The 22083-nt window shown below is 53.0% G+C and overlaps 1 protein-coding gene across 1 annotated transcript in view; it reads left to right on the top strand.

The window, feature by feature from the left end:
• The window catches only part of LOC126106696 (uncharacterized), a 44216-nt gene that overhangs the window by 16381 nt on the left and 5752 nt on the right, over positions 1–22083 (top strand). The window contains exons 2-3 of the mRNA XM_049913076.1: positions 13146–13377; positions 13457–13825. Coding sequence (XP_049769033.1) covers positions 13462–13825 — 364 coding nt within the window. The 5' untranslated portion in view covers positions 13146–13377; positions 13457–13461. The remainder of the gene's footprint in view (positions 1–13145; positions 13378–13456; positions 13826–22083) is intronic.

Genomic DNA, 22083 nt, shown 5'->3' on the forward strand with positions numbered 1-22083 from the left:
TTGCCTTTTTCTCCTTGCCTTCTCATTGCCTTTTTCTCCTTGCCTTCTCATTGCCTTTTTCTCCTTGCCTTCTCATTGCCTTTTTCTCCTTGCCTTCTCATTGCCTTTTTCTCCTTGCCTTCTCATTGCCTTTTTCTCCTTGCCTTCTCATTGCCTTTTTCTCCTTGCCTTCTCATTGCCTTTTTCTCCTTGCCTTCTCATTGCCTTTTTCTCCTTGCCTTCTCATTGCCTTTTTCTCCTTGCCTTCTCATTGCCTTTTTCTCCTTGCCTTCTCATTGCCTTCTCATTGCCTTTTTCCCCTTGCCTTCTCATTGCCTTTTTCCCCTTGCCTTCTCATTGCCTTTTTCTCCTTGCCTTCTCATTGCCTTCTTCTCCTTGCCTTCTCTGGTCTCCGCCTTGGCGTTCGAGACAATCTGTCCTCTTTCTCCCTCCCTCTCTCTCTTCTTTTTCCTCTTCTTCCTTCCTCCCTGTGCGTGCCTGAAGGCCGACCCACGCGTTCGCACGCGTAGCCGGTGACGGGGTAACGCGTAAGTCCCCACCCTGGGTAGACATGTAAGGCATGCGCGTACCCGCTGGTAAAGGCCAGGCCCGGGGAGGGGTGATTGCCTGAGCTGATACCTTCTGACCATGCCGATTGGTCCCTCCGTCTGTTTCTCGGGAGGTGTGACCTGAGGTGTAAACATTCACCTAAGGCGGGAGTGCCCTCTGAGAGGGTCCCCACAAGGAAGGAGCGCGCCATCGGAGACGCTGGCAATCATGAGGGATTCCTCCGCAATGGATTCTACTCCATCTCTCTCGACTTCGACCCAAAAACGGAAACTTGACGAGCCAACAGTGACAAAAGTACTACCGCCTGCCCCACAGTTCCTCGTAGTTTCTCGATCTGAGGACGGAAAGGATTTTTCCTCTGTCAACCCTTTCGTTATCCAGAAGGGCGTAGATGCCATAGCCGGATCTGTCAAATCTTGTACCAGGTTGCGTAACGGTACCTTATTACTAGAAACTGAGAGTGCCTTTCAGGCACAAAAACTGCTTCGGGCCACACTCCTGTACACGTTCCCTGTCCGGGTGGAGGCCCACCGAACTTTGAATTCGTCTCGTGGTGTAGTCTATACTAGCTCCCTCGACGGATTGACTGACGAGGAGCTTCAATCTTTCCTCGCTGAGCAGGGCGTGACGGCTGTTCATCGGGTCATGAAGAAGGTCAACAATGACCTTGTACGGACCTGGACACTTTTCTTGACCTTCGATAGTGTTAAGCTGCCATTGCGCATCAAGGCGGGCTACGAGGTTATTTCTGTTCGCCCCTATGTCCCGACACCTACGCGCTGCTACCAGTGTCAGCGTTTCAATCACACTCGACAGTCTTGTTCCAATGCGGCTAAATGTGTCACTTGTGGCAGGGATGCCCATGAGGGTGACTGTCCACCTCCGTCTCCTCGTTGTGTGAACTGTCAGGGTGACCATGCCGCATCCTCCCGCGACTGTCCTGTCTATAAGGAAGAACGCTGTATCCAAGAAATTCGGGTCAAAGAGAAAGTGTCCACCTCGGCTGCTCGCAAGCTATTGGCTAGTAGGAAGCCCACGCTGCTCCCAGCGGGGAAATACAGTACTGTCCTCGCCTCTCCTCGGACTACCCGGGAGGTAGCAACCCAGACATGCGATCTGACCTTCAGCACCACGGTCGTCCGTTCGGCCAGTGCTAAGATCGCGCGGTCGACGTCTCCTCTTCCTCCCATCACCCCACAGACACCAGCCCCTTCCTCAGCTACTGCTAAGTCGAAGACCCCGAAGTCAGATGCACGGGCCTTCAAGAAGGAACCATCCCGTGCAGACTTCCTCCGTCCCTCGACCTCCCAGCCTTCGACCGGTACTTCCACCAAACGTCCTTCCAAAAAGGCGCATAGGAAGCACAGTTCTCCTTCTCCGCCACGGCGCCTTTCTTCTCCTGCACCACCCAGCGGTTGCCGCCCCAGGCCGTCATCCGTTTCGCCTGGCCGCATCGCTGGTAGCCGTACATCTGGCCGTTCACCGGCGGAGGAAGCTCCCCCTCCCGGCCATCCTCCCGAGATGGCCGATGACCCTATAGACCCCATGGACGATGACTGTCCGCCTACTGATAGCGGCGGCAGTGCTCGCTCGAAGCCAGGCCCTAAGCGGCCTTCGAGGTGACCCCTTCTCTCATCTTCCTTTTCTTACGATGGCACTTATTCACTGGAATATTCGCAGCATTCGCTCCAACCGAGAGGACTTGAAGTTGCTGCTCCGCTTGCATCGTCCGCTCGTCGTAGCCCTCCAGGAAACGAAGCTACGCCCATGCGATCAAATTGCCTTGGCACACTACACCTCTGTGCGTTTTGACCTACCCCCTGTGGTAGGTATCCCAGCTCATGGAGGGGTTATCCCCCCTGCGGGTTCGGGGGTTAGAACAGGCCCGCGGTATTCCTGCCTGTCGTAAGAGGCGACTAAAAGGAGTCTCACATGTTTCGGCCTTATGTGATGGTCCCCTCTCGGGTTTGACCTCCATCTTTCTAAATTATTCCGAAGAGCGAGCCAATTGGGGAAGGGCGCCTTACATGGTGCACTGTATCCGTCGTGCAATTAGACCTTTAGCCGGCTTTCACGTCGTTGCAATGGTGTCCCGCTCGTTTTCGATCTTTAGGGCGGGGATACGTCCCTGGGTGCGATTACCACGCTGCCCTCTGCAGTGTTTCTTTTAACTGCGACGACGACCTTGGACAGTTTTGCACCTAAGATCCAGCACGGTAGCCAGTCCGTTGTGGTGGGGCCGCCATGTACCCTCTTGGTTGTAGCCCCCTGACAACACAGGGATCGCTCTACTGATGCCTGCGCCGTTAACTCCCCACGTATGCCAAGGAGTAGATGCCTATCCTCCTGGGGTATCAGGACTCCCGGCAACGGCCATCCTGCCAGGTGGCCTTTGCTGTGGCTGGGTGGCGCCCGTGGGGAGGGCCCTTGGTCGGAGTAGGTGGCATCAGGGCGGATGACCCGCAATGAAGCGTGGTACATCATCTCTCGCTGGCGGCCAGCCGCCAGCAGTCTCTAAGCGTTCTCGGGCTCAATTTAATGCTCAGAAGTACGATCCGAAAACGTTCCCCTCCCTGGCCACGCCGTGGGAAGAGCGTAAGTCCCAGGATGGAGGTAACAGTTATTCGCCCCGATTCTTAGTATGCACGAGAGCTGATGGGGAGTCTTTTCTCTCCACAAAGCCTCAGTTCTTCGTCGAGCATTTAGAGGACAAGTTTGGGGAGGTGGAGGGCTTGTCTAAAATGCGCTCTGGCTCAGTACTGATACAAACGGCATCCTCCGCCCAGTCACGCAGGTTACTTGCTTGTGACAAGTTGGGGGATGTTAACGTTACTATTACTCCACATAAGAGTTTAAATATGGTCCAGGGTGTTGTTTTCCATAGGGACCTCCTTTTGCAGTCTGATGACGAGCTGCGCGCCAACTTAGAACGTAGAGGTGTTCATTTCGTCCGGCGCGTTCATCGGGGTCCGAGGGACAATGAGGTTGCTACCGGTGCCTTCATCTTGGCCTTCGAGGGTGATACGTTACCGGAAAAGGTCAAGGTGATGGTCTACCGATGTGACGTCAAGCCCTATATCCCTCCCCCGATGCGGTGCTTAAAGTGCTGGAAGTTCGGCCATATGTCTTCCCGCTGCACTTCCAGCCTCACATGTCGAGATTGCGGACGCCCATCTCATCCCGATACTCCATGTGCCCCGCCTCCCATCTGCGTCAACTGCGGGGAGCACCATTCACCTTGCTCGCCAGACTGCAGAATATTCCAGAAAGAGCGCAAAATCATGGAATATAAGACCCTGGACCGACTGACTTATACTGAGGCCAAACGGAAATACGACCGATTACATCCAGTGCGAATGACAACTTCCTACGCCGCTGCTACAACACCTGTGCTAGCCCCATCAGTTTCTCGCCTTCTGGCCGGATAGACGAGTGGTACACCTCCTCCTGCCCCCTTGCCAGTGGGGGGCTCTACCCACCGGGTTGCTCCTGTGCCACCTACCTCAGGAGCAACACCATCCCCCCCATCGGGGTCGTCGGTCCCCACTTCTAAGCCGGAGAAGTGTCCAACTTCTTCGGCTTCTCACGCTCGCAAGGGGTCCCTTGGGTCCCTCCCTTCCCAGGTTTCCACCGGCGGGAAGGCTGACGATCGACAGTGGCGTAAGTGCCCACAATCTGCAGGTCGAAGGGCTTCCCGATCCTCCTCAGTCCCGGAGACTGAATTGGTGAAGCCCTCCCAGCCAGTTAAACCCAAGGAGCAGCGTGAGAAATCAAAGAAGAGCAGCTCTAAGCCCAAGGAACGCGCGGTGGTAGCCACCCCATCGCTACCTTCTAGCTTTGCGTCTGAGGACGAGGTGGAGATTCTGGCGTCCGCTGAGGACCTCGATCTCGCCGGTCCCTCAGACGCCGTGAATAGCAATAGCACTAGCACAGGTGCTCAATCGGAGGCAGCAGGTGACCCAGCGGCGTAATCTGCCGTCCCAGTCCCGGCACGCCTTTCTCAGCCATGGACAAAACCATCCTCCAGTGGAACTGCAGCGGTTTCTTCCACCATCTAGCTGAGCTCCGCCAACTTATCAGCCTTCACCCTTTCCTCTGCATTGCTCTGCAGGAAACTTGGTTTCCAGCAATGCGCACCCCCGCCCTCCGTGGCTATCGGGGTTATTATAAGAACCGAGCAGCTTATGAAAGGGTGTCTGGTGGCGTCTGCATCTATGTCCTTAACTCTCTTCACAGCGAGTCTGTCCCTCTACAAACAGCTTTAGAGGCTGTCGCTGTTAGGGTGTGGACGCCGCAGGCTCTTACCGTCTGCAGTCTTTACCTTCCACCGGAGGGTGATGTCGCGCAGCATGTCCTGGCTGCGCTGATAGCCCAATTGCCGCCACCTTTCTTATTACTGGGCGACTTTAACGCCCATAACCCTCTGTGGGGTGGGTCAGTGGCAACAGGTCGAGGCGCCACCGTTGAGCATTTATTGTCGCAGCTCGATCTCTCGATTTTGAACGATGGTGCCTCCACACACTTCAGTGTGGCACATGGCATCTACTCCGCCATTGACCTTTCAATCTGTAGCCCTAGCCTCTTACCATCTGTCCACTGGAGTGTGCATGACGACCTGTGTGGTAGTGACCACTTTCCGATTTTTCTGTCACTACCACAGCGTCACTCTTCTGGGCGCCCTAGCAGATGGGCTATGAATAAGGCTGACTGGGACTTGTTCTCCTCCACTGCCGCTATTGAGCCTCTCTCAACTGATGCCATTGATGCGGTGGTTACATCGGTCACCGCCGGCATCGTCACTGCCGCCGAGTCTGCCATTCCCCGTTCTTCTGGGTCCCCTCGGCGGAGGGCTGTGCCTTGGTGGTCGCCTGAGATCGCTGAAGCGATTAAAGATCGCCGGCGGGCGCTCCAGCGTCACAAGCGACATCCCTCCATGGACCACCTTATCGCCTTCAAACGGCTGCGTGCGCGGGCCCGCCTCCTTATCCGCCAAGGCAAGGAGGAGTGCTGGGAGCGGTATGTGTCCACCATTGGACTCCATGTCACTCCATCGCAGGTCTGGGCCAAGATTCGACGGGTCTTCGGCTATCGGACCCCTGCCAGCGTCCCTGCGCTCTCACTGAATGGAGCAGTTTGTACTGACTCCGACGTCATTGCAAACCGCTTAGCAGAGCATTTTGCTATGAGTTCCGCTTCTGCGAATTACCCCCAGGCCTTCCGCTCCATTAAAGAGCGGATGGAACGTCGGAGCCTTTCTTTTCGCACCAACGCTTCTGAACCCTACAACGCTCCATTCAGTGAGTGGGAATTTCAGAGTGCCCTTGCCACTTGCCCTGATACCGCTCCCAGGCCAGATCGCATCCACTGTCAGATGCTGAAACACCTTTCAGTGGAATGCAAGCGACGCCTCCTCGACCTTTACAACCGTCTCTGGGTCGAGGGTGAGTTTCCGTCGCAATGGCGGGAAAGTATTGTCATCCCCATTTTGAAACCTGGAAAGAACCCTCTGGAGGTGGACAGCTACCGTCCCATTAGTCTCACCAACGTTCTTTGCAAGTTGCTTGAACGGATGGTGAGCTGGCGCTTAAATTGGGTGCTGGAGTCTCGGGGCCTTCTGGCTCCGTCTCAGGGTGGGTTCCGTAAAGGCCGCTCCGCCACCGACAATCTGGTGAGCCTTGAGTCGGCCATCCGTACAGCCTTTGCCCGCCGTCAGCACCTGGTCGCTGTCTTTTTCGACATGCGGAAGGCGTACGATACGACATGGCGTCATCACATCCTTTCTACGCTTCATGGATGGGGTCTTCGGGGCCCTCTGCCGATCTTTATCAGAAATTTTCTGTCGTATCGTACCTTCCGCGTGCAAGTCGCGGCCTCGTATAGTTCCTCCCTCGTCCAGGAGAACGGGGTACCCCAGGGCTCTGTCCTCAGTGTCTGCCTGTTTTTAATTGCAATAAACGGTCTCGCTGCGGCAGTAGGAAATTCTGTCTCCGCTTCCCTGTATGCTGACGACTTCTGTCTTTACTATAGTTCTATTAGCATTGCAGCAGCTGAACGTCAGCTACAGGGCGCAATCCGCAAGGCGCAGTCTTGGGCTGCATTTCTGCCGGCGCCGAACGGTCCATCCTGAGCCGCGGCTTTATCTTGCCGACGAACTCCTTGCTGTGGTGGAGACCCACAGGTTTTTGGGTGTCCTTTTTGATGCCCGGTTGACTTGGCTGCCTCATATCCGGCAGCTTAAACAAGCGTGTTGGCGGCATCTCAACGCCCTGCGTTGTTTGAGCCACACCCGCTGGGGCGCCGACCGATCTACCCTGTTGCGGCTCTACCAGGCGTTAATCCAGTCTCGCCTGGATTATGGGTGCCTAGCTTATGGCTCAGCATCCCCATCTGCGTTGCAGGTGCTGGACCCAATTCTCCACAGCGGGATACGCCTTGCCACTGGTGCTTTCCGCACCAGCCCTGTGGACAGCGTCCTAGTGGAGGCAGGTGTACCTCCACTGCGGTTCCGACGCCAACGTTTGCTGGCCGCTTATGCTGCCCATGTTTTTAGCTTGCCCGGGCATCCAAATTATCGTGTCCTGTTCCCGCAGTCAGTCGTCCATCTGCCAGACCGTCGGCCCCGGTCGGGTTGTCCGATCGCCGTACGCATCAAGGAGCTTCTCTGCGGGCTTGGGTTTTTCCCAGTTCCACCTCCTTTCCGGGCGCCTCTGCGTACACCCCCGTGGTGTGTTCCTCGCCCTTGCCTTCGGCTCGACTTGGCACAGGGCTCGAAGGACTCGGTCCCTCCAGAGGCCTTCCGCCGCCGCTTTAATTCCATCCTGGCCACGTATCAGGGCTCTGGAATTGTTTACACCGACGGTTCGATGGTTGCTGGTCGTGTCGGGTATGCGCTAACTCTAGGGGACCATTCCGAACAACGGTCCTTGGCGGCTGGCTGCAGCGTTTACACTGCTGAGCTAGTCGCCATCTTTCGTGCCCTAGAGTATATCCGCTCCTGCTCAGGTGAGTCCTTCGTTATCTGTAGCGATTCCCTGAGCGGTTTACGAGCTCTCGACCAGTGTTTTCCTCGTTCTCGTCTGGTGATGGCTATCCATGAGTCCCTGCATACTCTTGCGCGTTGCGGCCGCTCTGTGGTCTTTGTGTGGACCCCCGGCCATGTCGGTATCCCGGGCAATGAACAAGTTGACCGCCTGGCGAAAGAGGCCACGAGTAAACAGTCTCTGGACGTTGGCCTCCCAGAGACTGATTTGCGGGCAGTCCTCCGCCGAAAAGTTTTTGCGCTTTGGGACGCTGAATGGCGCAATCGGATCATGCCCAATAAACTCCGTGCCATCAAGGAGACGACGACTGTGTGGCGGTCATCCCTGCGAGCCAACCGCAGGGACTCTGTCGTCCTTTGTCGGCTCCGCATTGGCCACTCCCACCTGACACACAGTTATTTACTGCGCCGGGAGGACCCTCCTGCATGTCGCTGCGGGGCGGCTTTGACAGTGGCCCACATTTTGTTGGCCTGCCCCCTTTTAGCTGTGGTCAGGCAGACATTTGCGCTGCCTGATACGCTCCCTGCCGTTTTATCTGATGACCCTGGTATGGCTGACTTAGTTTTCCGTTTTATTCGGGCAGGGGGTTTTTATTATTTACTCTGAGTGTTTGTTCTGTTCTTTTGTGTTGATTCTGGCCATTGGCCTACGATTTTACGCTGAGTTTTTAATGTGTTCTCGGTGGTTGGCTTTTCCTTTTTATCTCTATGGTCGGCCAACCACTGTCACACTCTGTGTGATTTTAATTTGTTTCGTCTGATCTCTGTAGGAGTATTTCTTGTCCTGTGTCGTCTGACGTCTTTCCTGTTGTTCGTTTTTTATTCTCTTTGGGTGGTTTTACTTTCTTTGGAAAAAAACCGATGACCATCGCAGTCTGGTCCCTTTAATCCCCCCCAAACCAACCAACCAACCAACCATGGAGGGGTTATGTTGCTGGTCCGGGATGATATTTACTACGATCCCATCACGTTGCACACCGGCCTGCAGGCAGTTGCCATCCGCATTACTCTCCCCACTTCTACGTTTTCCTTTTGTACCGTTTACACTCCATCGTCATCTGCCGTTACCAGGGCAGACATGATGCAACTTATTGCTCAGCTACCTGCACCATTTTTGTTAACTGGAGACTTCAATGCCCACCATCCCCTTTGGGGCTCTCCAGCATCCTGCCCGAGGGGCTCCTTGTTAGCAGACCTTTTCAACCAGCTCAATCTTGTCTGCCTCAATACTGGCGCCCCTACTTTTCTTTTGGACACATCTCACACCTATTCCCATTTAGACCTCTCTATATGTACTCCCCAACTTGCACGCCGGTTTGAGTGGTATGCACTTGCTGATACATATTCGAGCGACCACTTCCCGTGTGTTATCCATCTCCTGCAGCATACTCCCTCTCCGTGCTCCTCTAGTTGGACCATCTCCAAGGCAGACTGGGGGCTCTTCTCTTCCAGGGCGACCTTTCAGGATCAAACCTTCACAAGCTGCGATCGTCAGGTCGCACACCTCACGGAAGTCATTCTCGCTGCTGCTGAATATTCCATCCCTCACCCTACTTCTTCTCCACGTCGCGTACCGGTCCCCTGGTGGACCGCAGCATGTAGAGACGCTTTACGTGCTCGTCGACGTGCTTTACGCACCTTTAAACGCCACCCTACAGTGGCGAATTGTATTAATTATAAACGATTACGTGCTCAGTGTCGTCGTATTATTAAAGAAAGCAAGAAAGCCAGCTGGGCTGCTTTCACAAGCACCTTCAACAGTTTTACTCCTTCTGTTGTCTGGGGTAGCCTGCGCCGGCTATCTGGCACTAAGGTCCACTCCCCAGTTTCTGGCTTGAAGATCGTGAATGAAGTCCTTGTGGCCCCTGAGGCTGTCTCCAATGCCTTCGGCCGCTTTTTCGCAGAGGTTTCGAGCTCCGCTCATTACCATCCTGCCTTCCTCCCCCGCAAACAGGCAGAGGAGGCTAGGCCACCTGACTTCCGCTCCTCGAATTGTGAAAGTTATAATGCCCCATTCACCATGCGGGAACTCGAAACCGCACTTGGCCGATCACGGTCCTCCGCTCCAGGGCCTGATTCTATTCATATTCAGATGCTGAAGAACCTTTCTCCTGCGGGTAAAGGTTTTCTTCTTCGTACATACAATCGCATCTGGATTGAGGGACATGTTCCCGCATGCTGGCGCGAGTCTATTGTTGTCCCGATTCCTAAACCGGGGAAGGACAAGCACTTGCCTTCTAGTTATCGACCTATCTCGCTTACCAGCTGTGTCTGTAAAGTGATGGAGCGAATGGTTAACTCTCGATTGGTTTGGCTGCTCGAGTCTCGACGCCTACTTACCAATGTACAATGTGGATTTCGTAGGCGCCGCTCTGCTGTTGACCATCTGGTTACCTTGTCGACCTTCATTATGAATAACTTCTTGCGGAAGCGCCCGACCGCGGCTGTGTTCTTTGATTTGGAGAAGGCTTACGACACCTGTTGGAGGGCCGGCATTCTCCGCACCATGCATACATGGGGCCTTCGCGGTCGCCTCCCTCTTTTTATTCGTTCCTTTTTATTGGATCGACAGTTCAGGGTACGTGTGGGTTCTGTCCTGTCCGACACCATTTCGCCAGGAGAATGGGGTGCCACAGGGCTCAGTTTTGAGCGTCGCTCTCTTCGCCATCGCGATCAATCCAATAATGGATTGCCTCCCAGCTGATGTATCAGGCTCCCTTTTTGTGGACGATTTTACCATCTATTGCAGCGCGCAGTGTACACGTGTCCTGGAGCGCTGTCTTCAGCGTTCTCTTGACCGTCTTTACTCCTGGAGTGTCGCCAATGGCTTCCGTTTTTCTGCCGAGAAGACGGTCTGTATTAACTTCTGGCGCTACAAAGAGTTTCTCCCACCGTCCTTACGACTCGGTCCCGTTGCTCTCCCAATCGTGGAGACAACCAAATTTTTAGGCCTTACATTTGACAGGAAACTTAGCTGGTCTCCACATGTCATATTTGGCCGCCCGTTGTACCCGTTCTTTAAATGTCCTCCGTGTTCTCAGTGGTATGTCGTGGGGAGCGGATCGAACCGTCCTACTTCGTCTATATCGGTCGATCGTCCGCTCCAAGCTGGATTATGGGAGCTTCGTATACTCCTCTGCACGGCCATCCATCTTACGCCGCCTCAACTCCATACAACATCGGGGTTTACGACTTGCGATCGGAGCATTTTATACCAGTCCCGTAGAGAGTCTTCATGCTGACGCTGGCGAATTGCCGCTCACTTACCGGCGCGATATACTGCTTTGTCGGTATGCCTGTCGGCTACTGTCAATGCCCGACCATCCGTCTTATCGTTCCTTTTTTGACGACTCTCTTGATCCGTCGTTGTATGTCTCTGCCCTGCTACCCCCTGGAATTCGCTTTCGTCGCCTCCTTCAACACCTTCATTTTTCACTCCCTGCAACCTTTCGAGTGGGCGAGAGCCGCACGCCACCTTGGCTCCAGGCTCAGGTCCGCGTTCACCTTGACCTCAGCTCGCTCCCAAAAGAGGTCACCCCCGGTTCGGTCTACGACTCCAGTTTTTTGGAACTTCGTTCGAAGTTCATCAACATGACTTTCATTTATACAGATGGCTGTAAGACCAATGACGGGGTCGGGTGTTCCTTTATTGTCGGGGCACAAAGTTTCAAATACCGGCTCCATGACCATTGTTTGGTCTTCACAGCTGAGCTCTTTGCCCTCTACCAGGCTGTTCTTTACATCTGCCGCCACCGACATTCTGCTTATGTCATCTGCTCAGATTCCCTGAGCGCCATCCAGAGCCTCGGTGATCCGTATCCGGTTCACCCTTTCGTACACCGGATCCAACGCTCTCTTCAGCAGCTGGTGGATGTCGGTTCTCCGGTTAGCTTTATGTGGGTTCCTGGCCATGTCGGCATCCCTGGGAACGAAGCTGCAGATGCCGCGGCCAAGGCTGCGGTCCTCCTGCCTCGGACAGCTTCTTGTTGTCCCTTCGTCCGATTTTAGCAGGGTCATTTGTCGGCGCATCTTATCGCTGTGGCATGCCGATTGGGCTGCACTTACCGACAACAAGCTTCGGGCCTTAAAACCTCTTCCCGTGGCTTGGACGTCCTCCTCACGCCCTTCTCGGCGGGAGGAGGTCGTTTTAGCCCGGTTAAGAATTGGACACTGCCGGTTCAGCCATCGCCATCTGCTGACGGCTGCGCCGGCGCCGTTCTACCCATGTGGGCACTTGCTGACGGTTAGACACATTTTACTGTCCTGTCCAGATCTTAACCAACTGCGCCTCGATCTTAACCTGCCTAATACTTTCGATGCCATTTTAGCGGATGACCCACGAGCAGCTGCTCGTGTTCTTTGTTTTATCAATTTGACAAACCTCGCTAAGGACATTTGATGATGTTGTTTTTTAATCCTATGCCTGTCAGTCTGTCTTTTATCGTGTTTTCCCTTTTAGTTGTTGTTGTCAACTTGTGCCTCGCGGTGCATTCTTAGAGTAGTCAGGGCGCTAATGACCATTGAAGTTGTGCGCCCTAAAACCACAAAAAAAAACTATCCGTTAAAAATCCATCGGTATCATGAACTGTTACCTGGCGATTTAGTGAAGCGCAGGGGATTTGCGGAGTGGGCGTTTCAAAAGATGGCGGAAGATGACGATTGGTTGAGTAACGTGTTGTGGACCGACGCTCATTTCACGTTCCGAGGGTCAGTCAACGCCCACAACTGCAGAATTTGGGCTACCGAAAATCCAAGGACTGTCGTGGAAACTCAATTGCACGACGAGAAACTTACAGTATGGTTTGGATTTACCACGTCTACCGTTATCGGGCCTTTTTTCTTCGAGGAAATGCATTATTCTGGTTTTGTAACTGCTACCGTGATGGGTGAGAGGTACGCCAATATGTTACAGAATCGCATCATCCCCAGCCTGGCTGATAAACACCTGCTGGAACGTACGATGTTTATGCAGGATGGCGCTCCACCCCCTATTGCTAGAAGCGTGAAAGATCTCTTGGGCGCGTCGTTTGGTGGTGATCGTGTGCTCAGCCGCCACTTTCGTCATGCTTGGCCTCCCAGACCTCAGTCCGCGCCATTATTGGCTTTGGGGTTACCTGAAGTCGCAAGTGTATCGTGATAAACCGACATCTCTAGGGATGCTGAAAGACAACATCCGGCGCCAATGCCTCACCATAACTCCGGACATGCTTTACAGTGCTGTTCACAACATTATTCCTAGACTACAGCTATTGTTGAGGAATGATGATGGACATATTGAGCATTTCGTGTAAAGAACATCATCTTTGCTTTGTCTTACATTGTTATGCTAATTATTGCTATTCTGATCAGATGAAGCGCCATCTGTCCGACATAGTTTGAACTTTTGTATTTTTTTGGTTCTAATAAAACCCCATGTCATTCCAAGCATGTGTGTCAATTTGTACCTCTCTATCCGTGATTTATTCAGTTTTCAAATTTATACTGACTTTTTGATCACCTGGTACTTAAAATATGTATCGAAGCTTGGTGTGACTAGTAAATTTACTTATGTTTGCAGAAATCTCTCATCGTTGGCCGGGATGGACAACTTACCAAACGAGATACTGGTCTCCATCTTTTCCTACCTGCCAGTCCCAGACTTGGCACAGAGCGCCGCAGTGTGCAGGCAGTGGCACGGGATTGTGACCGGGTTCACACACCTGTGGAAGGGCAAGAGGTACGTCAGCAGCAGAACACCGGCCCAGTGTGCTGCCACACGCGCCGTCCTGTGCACCCTGCCACCGTTGCAGGTAATGACGGTAGAGTTGGCTGGGAGGTGCGAAGTGGACATCTCCTACCCACACCTGATGCTGTCTGTGACCGACGTAGGAGCCATGCGGCTGTATCCGAGACTGACGTGCGAGTACCTGTTGACTGGAGTGGACATCATGAGGTACGTCCTGTCCTTCCGGTCGACTGTAGACTTGACAGCACTCCGGAGGCTGCGCATGCTCAGGGCGCCGAGGCTCAACATCTGGACCGATCCGTTCCACACTGGACACCACGTCGTCATGGCCACCCTGCGGCGGTGTGCAAACCTCACGCAGCTATGTATCTACACGGAGTTTCTGTCAGCGGAATACCTTGAAGCAATGGAGGAAATTGGGCAGCTGACGACGCTTGAAATTGTGTGTCCTAGACTGCAGAAACTGGGATTCTTGCGTCACTTCTCAGATTCGCTGGAGGTACTGCGTCTATGTAAGTAGAGTACGTACGTACGTGTGTGTGTGTGTGTGTGTGTGTGTGTGTGTGTGTGTGTGTGTGTGTGTGTGTGTCAAGGAAAGGAATGTGCCTGCATGTGTAAAGTATCGTAAGTGTTACAGGAATAAATAATTACATAAGTAACAGATTACTTTTTATATGTAAAGTTTCTGCTTATAGCACACAGCTGTACTATGGGTCCGTCTCCCTGCTTGTGTAATTTCAAAATGCAGACAAAAGTTAACTAGCTGAAAGATTTAGTAATCCACAATCGCCACAAAAGGGGCTCAGCCTCACACTGTGACGACATGTGCCCAAAGCGCAAAAACCGAAAACAGCGCATAGGAGGTGGGACGTAAGGTCGCACATCGCACCGGTAGCACATCACCTTTACCTTCTCCGGGAGAACGTCCCCTTCAAAGGCGAGGATAAAGGCCCCGGTGTCGATGCGACGGTCTTTGGGGCCGCGCTGGACTCGCCGGACGAAATGCACGCCTCAGCGCTCCAGGTTGGCCCTGAGCTCCTCATCGGATTGCAGCTGTGTGACTCAGTAGCATTGCAGAATGGTACTTGGGTAATCACTATATCACTTATCTTTCAAACACATGCTAACACACCTAATCCACATGGCAACCGGATTTTTGCAGTTTATCAACCCACCCAAGCAGCTCGCTGCAAACCTTATATCATCATCATGCCAGCGTCCATCAGAAAATAATACATAGCTTTACTTTTCTTCCTGAAAGCTAACAGGCGTGCATAGCTTCTGATTTATGGTTCTGATCGCCTACTCTACAGTTGTCTGTGAGTAGCATACTCGACCTGCGTAGCATGAAACGAGAATGGCTCACTGGTCTGGTGCATATAAAAGAAACAAGTACAGGGTAATATGCTGCTGGAAAATCAGCTGGTAACATTTGGTTTCAGTGATCCAATCGATCCAATGGATACAATAACCAGCTTCCAAGCATTTACGAATTGGTAACCTTCTCGGACGTATTTCGCTGCACAGAGGCACCTGACTCAAATATTTCTGTGCGGAGTGACACTAGTAAACGAAGTCAGCTTACAGCAAACGGAAAACTTTTTTTTAACACTGGATATAAATTGTATCAGACTTAAGATTCCTTGTGCTAGTAATGTCTGCTCATCAACATGGCTCTCCATCAGAGAATAGACTACATCGGAAAGGTATGATCTTGAAAAGTACCTCTTCAACTTATAACCTCTTTCTTGTTTTATGTTTCTCGTTCAGTTAGATTATCTACCTCATTTAAATACACGAGTAAAATTAATCAAGTATATGCTAACTGGAAAATCATTCTTACGAAAAATGCATGTCTTTTTTTAAATATCACGAATGTATTCAGTTTATAAATACTTAATTACAAATATTTTATTAAAGATGGTTTAAATTAAGAAAAACCGAACAATTATAAGAATCTGTATTAACATTTTCTATAAAATATCGATGGTTGAAAATTTGCAGTGAACCAACACATGATCAGAAAGAACAGGACATGCATATGATAAAAAGATTAGGTGTGTTAGCATATGTTTGAAAGATAAGTGATATAGTGATTACCCAAGTACCATTCTGCAATGCTACTGAGTCACACAGCTGCAATCCGATGAGGAGCTCAGGGCCAACCTGGAGCGCTGAGGCGTGCATTTCGTCCGGCGAGTCCAGCGCGGCCCCAAAGACCGTCGCATCGACACCGGGGCCTTTATCCTCGCCTTTGAAGGGGACGTTCTCCCGGAGAAGGTAAAGGTGATGTGCTACCGGTGCGATGTGCGACCTTACGTCCCACCTCCTATGCGCTGTTTTCGGTTTTTGCGCTTTGGGCACATGTCGTCACAGTGTGAGGCTGAGCCCCTTTGTGGCGATTGTGGACATCCTCTTCGTGAGGAAAATACATGCACCCCACAACCTCGGTGTGTTAATTGTCCTGGCATCCACTCGCCTCGATCTTTAGACTGCCCTGCGTATCAGGAGGAGAAGAAGATGGAAGAATTAAACTTTGGATCGTCTCTCTTATTCTGAGGCCAGGAAGAAGTATGACCGCCTCCCGTGCCGTTAACCACTTTGTTTGCCTCAGTCGTGTCCACTCCTTCTGCGGTATCCTCACCCCTATCCTGTCCCCCCTCCACCTCCTCCCACCATCCGGGGTCTTTGCCTCCGCCTCCCAAATCCCTCCCTTCCAAATCCTCCTCCCCCGTGGCCCCCGCCCCCTCTGCCCCAGGGGCCACCCTTCCTACTCCTCCCCCCCCCCCCCCCCGCAGCCCGAGAAGCGATCCTCTTCTCAGGCGTCCATCGGGGAAGCGTTCCGGACCCCGGCTTCCGAGGTCCGGCGTTCCAAAACGGACCCTGCACGTGAGGACCTTCTTTGGCTCCAGCCCACCATCCCTGTGCCTCCTTGGACTTCCAAGAAGGCCTCCAAGAAAAAGTCTCTATCCCCCTCTCCACCCCGGCCCGTTTCGTCTGACGCTCCATCTGTGAGTCGCTGCTCCCGGCCGTCCTCAGTTTCGCCGGGACGCTCTGCTGCCAGGTGCTCAGCTGGCCTCTCGTCGGCAAATGATGCTGCCCCTCCTACACAACCCGGGACAGTGGCCGCAGCTGGCGGAGACTCGATGGAACAGGATCCGCCTCCCGCCGCTTGTAGCGTTGCTCCCTCGAAGCCTGGCCCTCCGCGGCCGTCGAGGTGACCAACTCTTCCCCCATCTCGTTCCCCCTCCTTTTTGACTAGCGATGGCCTTGTTACATTGGAACATAAGAGGTATTCGATCTAATCGGGAGGAATTAAAACTGCTCCTCCACCTGCACTGTCCGCTCGTCCTTGGCCTCCAGGAAACGAAGTTGCGCCCGACTGACCGTATTGCCTTTACCCACTATACCTCGGAGCGGTATGACCTCACCCCTGTGGATGGTGTCCCAGCTCATGGTGGGGTCATGTTGCTCGTTCGGGACGATGTCTATCACCATCCCATCCCATTGACCACCCCACTCCAAGCAATAGCTGTCTGTATTACTCTTTCTGCTTGTACTTTTTCAGTTTGTACCATCTACACTCCATCGTCATCCGCAGTTAGTTGGGCTGACATGATGCACCTGATTGTTCAGCTTCCCCCGCCGTTTTTATTGTTTGGCGACTTCAATGCCCATCATCCCCTTTGGGGCTCTCCTGCATCCTGTCAAAGAGGCTCCCTCCTGGCAGATGTCTTCAACCATCTCAATTTTGTCTGTCTCAATACTGGCGCCCCGACTTTCCTCTCGGACTCTACTCATACCTACTCCCACTTGGACCTCTCGATCTGTTCTACCACTCTTCCCAGTCGGTTCGAGTGGTATGTTCTTTCTGACATCTATTCGAGATACCACTTCCCCTGTGTCGTTCGTCTCCTGCACCACACCCCATCCCCACGTCCTTCGAGCTGGAACATACTGAAAGCTGACTGGGGACTTTACTCATCCCTGGCGACCTTTCCGGACCACGATTTTCCCAGTTGTGACAGTCAGGTCGAATACCTCACGGCTGTTATCATCAATGCTGCCGAACGTTCCATTCCTCGTACTACTTCTTCACGTCGCGTTTCCGTCCCCTGGTGGAACGAGGCTTTTAGGGACACTATCCGTGCTCGACGACGTGCTTTACGCACCTTTCGCCGCCATCCTACGTTGGCGAATTGTATTGAATACAAACGACTCCGAGCGCAATGCCGTAGAGTCATCAAAGACAGCAAAAAAGCTTGTTGGGCCTCTTTCACCAGCTCCTTTAACAGTTTTACTCCCTCTTCCGTCGTTTGGGGTAGCCTGCGCCGGCTGTCGGGCATTAAGGCCCACTCCTCGATACCTGGCCTGACCTCAGGTAATGCGGTCCTTGTTGATCCTGTGGCTGTCTCCAACGCCTTTGGCCGCTTTTTCGCGGAGGTTTCAAGCTACGCCCATTACCATCCTGCCTTCCTTCCCAGGAAAGAGGAAGAAGAGGCTCGGCGACCTTCCTTCCACTCGCTGAATCTGGAAACTTATAATGCCCCCTTTACTATGCGGGAACTCGAACGTGCGCTTGCACTGTCCCGGTCCTCTGCTCCGGGGCCAGATGCCATTCACTTTCAGATGCTGGCACACCTTTCTCCGGCGGGCAAAAGCTTCCTTCTTCGTACCTACAATCGCGTTTGGACCGAAGGTCAAGCCCCCATGCGTTGGCGTGACGCCGTTGTTGTTCCTATACCCAAACCCGGGAAGGATAGACACCTTCCTTCTAGTTACCACCCCATTTCTCTTACAAGCTGTGTGTGTAAGGTGATGGAGCGCATGGTTAATGCTCGGTTAGTCTGGATTCTTGAATCTCGACGGCTACTTACTAATGTCCAATGCGGCTTTCGTCGCCGCCGCTCCGCTGTTGACCACCTTGTGCCCTTGTCGACATTCATCATGAACAACTTTTTGCGAAGGCGCCAAACGGTAGCCGTGTTCTTCGACTTCGAGAAGGCTTATGATACCTGTTGGAGAGGAGGTATCCTCCGCACTATGCACAGGTGGGGCCTACGCGGTCGCCTGCCCCTTTTTATTGATTCCTTTTTAACGGATCGAAAGTTTAGGGTACGTGTGGGTTCCGTATTGTCCGACGTCTTCCTCCAGGAGAACGGAGTGCCTCAGGGCTCCGTCTTGAGCGTAGCCCTTTTTGCCATCGCGATCAATCCAATTATGGACTACATTCCACCTAATGTCTCAGGCTCTCTCTTTGTCGATGACTTCGCGATCTACTGCAGTGCCCAGAGAACATGCCTCCTGGAGCGCTGCCTTCAGCGTTGTCTAGACAGCCTCTACTCCTGGAGCGTGGCAAATGGCTTCCGGTTCTCTGAAGAAAAGACGGTTTGTATCAACTTTTGGCGATATAAAGCGTTCCTTCCGCCATCCTTACATCTCGGTCCCATTGTTCTCCCATTCGTGGACACAACTAAGTTTCTAGGGCTCACGTTGGACAGGAAACTGTGTTGGTCTCCACATGTCTCTTATTTGGCGGCCCGTTGTACACGTTCCCTTAGTGTCCTCAGAGTTCTTAGCGGTTCATCTTGGGGCGCGGATCGCACTGTCCTGCTTCGCTTGTATCGGTCCATAGTCCGATCGAAGCTGGATTATGGGAGCTTCGTCTACCCGTCCGCTCGGCCGTCCCTCTTACGCCGGCTCAACTCCATCCACCATCGGGGGATACGTCTTGCGACCGGAGCCTTCTACACTAGTCCTGTTGAGAGTCTTTATGCTGAAGCTGCCGAGTTACCGTTGACCTACCGGCGACCTACCGGCGCGACGTACTGCTGTGTCGGTATGCCTGCCGGCTGTCGTCTATGCCCGACCACCCCTCTTACAAGTCCTTCTTCGCCGATTCTCTCGACCATCAGTATGGGTTGTATGTGTCTGCCCTGCTGCCCCCCCGGAGTCCGCTTCCGTCGCCTGCTTCGGCAATTGGATTTTGCCCTCGCTACCACCTTCAGAGAGGGTGAGAGCCCGACACCACCTTGGCTCCCGGCTCCGGTTCATGTTTATCTCGACCTCAGCTCGCTCCCGAAGGAGGGTACTCCGGCTGCAGTGTATTGCTCACGGTTTGTCGAACTTCGTGCGCGACTTGCCAGTCACACCTTTATTTACACCGATGGCTCCAAAACTGACGATGGTGTCGGCTGTGCCTTTGTCGTCGGGGCCGCCACCTTTAAATACCGGCTCCTCGACCAATGTTCCAGCTTTATAGCCGAGCTTTTTGCTCTCCATCAGGCCGTTCAGTATGCCCGCCGCCACCGCCATTCATCATATGTACTCTGCTCTGACTCAGTCAGTGCTCTTCAGAGCCTTGGAGCTCCCTATCCGGTCCATCCCTTGATTCAACGGATACAGCAGTCCCTCCATTCTTTCGGTGATAATGGTGGTTCTGTCAGCTTTCTGTGGGTTCCCGGACATGTAGGAGTGCCTGGGAATGAGGCTGCGGCTGCTGCAGCCAAGGCTGCAGTCCTGCCTCGGCCAGCCTCCCATTGTGTCCCGTCATCTGACGTTCGTGGGGATGTATGTAAGAGGCTTGTGTCGTTGTGGTGGGATGCTTGGTCATCCCTCCAAGAAAACAAGCTCCGGGCAGTAAAACCGCTCCCAACTGCTTGGACAACATCCTCCCGACCATCTCGGCGCGAGGAGGTCCTTCTGACCAGGTTGCGGATTGGGCATTGCCGGTTTAGCCACCGCTACCTGCTCTCCGGTGACCCAGCCCCGCAGTGCCCTTGTGGTCAGGCATTAACAGTGCGCCATGTTTTATTGTCGTGTCCCCATTTTAGTCAATTTCGTGTTGTCCTGTCCCTGCCATCTACTTTACCGGATGTTTTAGCTGATGACGCTCGAGCAGCTGCTCGTATTCTGCGTTTTATAACTTTAACTGGCTTGTCCAAAGACATTTAATCTTTTTACTTATTTTATCTGCATCTTTGTCTGGTCATTCTGGTGTCCCCTCGATCCCCTTGAGTTTTACCAGATTCCATGTGCTCTAACAACAGTGACTGGGCGCTAATGACCTCAGCAGTTGAGCGCCCTTAAACCCAACCAAAAAAAAAAAAAATCATGAAGGGTATACGAGTGGGTCCTCTACTCCGAAAGTCTATATCGATGACGCGTCGTTGAATGAATGGTTCGCGCGCTGACACTTGTTGATGTTCCAGCACTCAAATCTGCGGCAATTTGCAGAAGGGTTGCACTTCCGTCACGTCGGACATTTCTCTTCAGTCGTCATGGGTTCCGTTCTTACGGTATCTCTGTCGGGCCGCAGCGAAGTCGGAGATTTGATGTTTTAGCGGGTTCCTGATATTCACGGTACGCTCGTGAAATGATCGTATGGGGAAAAATTCCCACTTCATCACTACCTCGGAGATGCCGGGTCCCATCGCTCGTGCGCAGACTGTACCACCACGTTGAGACTAAGTTAAATGTGGATAACCTGCCGTTTTAGCAGCACTAACCGGTTCAACCACTGCGCCACACACTTGATGTCTTATACAGGCGTTGCCCCCCCCTGCGGGTCCGGGGATTAGAATAGGCCCGAGGTATTCCTGCCTGTCGTAAGAGGCGACTAAAAGGAGTCCATCCCCCACACGGGGGTAGTTAGCGCCTGCGTCCGGAGACGGACGATCTTCACGACCTATAATCGTGGTCCTTTTGGTTTTAAACTTCTCGTTTCTTCCTTCCTTTTGTTGGTCCCTTTCTTTGCTCTTCTCCACCTCACTGTCTTCCTTACTCTTTCCCTTGACTTCTCCTTGCCTTCTCATTGCCTTTTTCTCCTTGCCTTCTCATTGCCTTTTTCTCCTTGCCTTCTCATTGCCTTTTTCTCCTTGCCTTCTCATTGCCTTTTTCTCCTTGCCTTCTCATTGCCTTTTTCTCCTTGCCTTCTCATTGCCTTTTTCTCATTGCCTTTTTCTCATTGCCTTTTTCTCCTTGCCTTCTTCTCATTGCCTTTTTCTCCTTGCCTTCTTCTCCTTGCCTTCTCTGGTCTCCGCCTCGGCGTTTGAGACAGTCTGTCCTCTTTCTCCCTCTCTCTCTTCTTTTTCCTCTTCTTCCTTCCTCCCTGTGCGTGTCTGAAGGCCGACCCACGCGTTCGCACGCGTAGCCGGTGACGGGGTAACGCGTAAGTCCCCGCCCTGGGTAGACATGTAAGGCACGCGCGTACCCCCTGGTAAAGGCCAGGCCCGGGGAGGGGTGACTGCCTGAGCTGATACCTTCTGACCATGCCGATTGGTCCCTCCGTCTGTTTCTCGGGAGGTGTGACCTGAGGTGTAAACATTCACCTAAGGCGGGAGTGCCCTCTGAGAGGGTCCCCACAAGGAAGGAGCGCGCCATCGGAGACGCTGGCAATCATGGGGGATTCCTCCGCAATGGATTCTACTCCATCGCTTTCGACTTCGACCCAAAAACGGAAACGTGACCAGCCAACAGTGACAAAAGTACTACCGCCTGCCCCACAGTTCCTCGTAGTTTCTCGCACTGAGGACGGAAAGGATTTTTCCTCTGTCAACCCTTTTGTTATTCAGAAGGGCGTTGATGCCATAGCCGGATCTGTCAAATCTTGTACCAGGTTGCGTAACGGCACCTTATTACTAGAAACTGAGAATGCCTTTCAGGCACAAAAACTGCTTCGGGCCACCCTCCTGTACACGTTCCCTGTCCGGGTGGAGGCCCACCGAACTTTGAATTCGTCTCGTGGTGTAGTGTATACTAGCTCCCTCGA

The sequence above is a fragment of the Schistocerca cancellata genome, chromosome 10 (assembly GCF_023864275.1).
Source record: "Schistocerca cancellata isolate TAMUIC-IGC-003103 chromosome 10, iqSchCanc2.1, whole genome shotgun sequence".
NCBI classification, from domain to species: domain Eukaryota; kingdom Metazoa; phylum Arthropoda; class Insecta; order Orthoptera; family Acrididae; genus Schistocerca; species Schistocerca cancellata.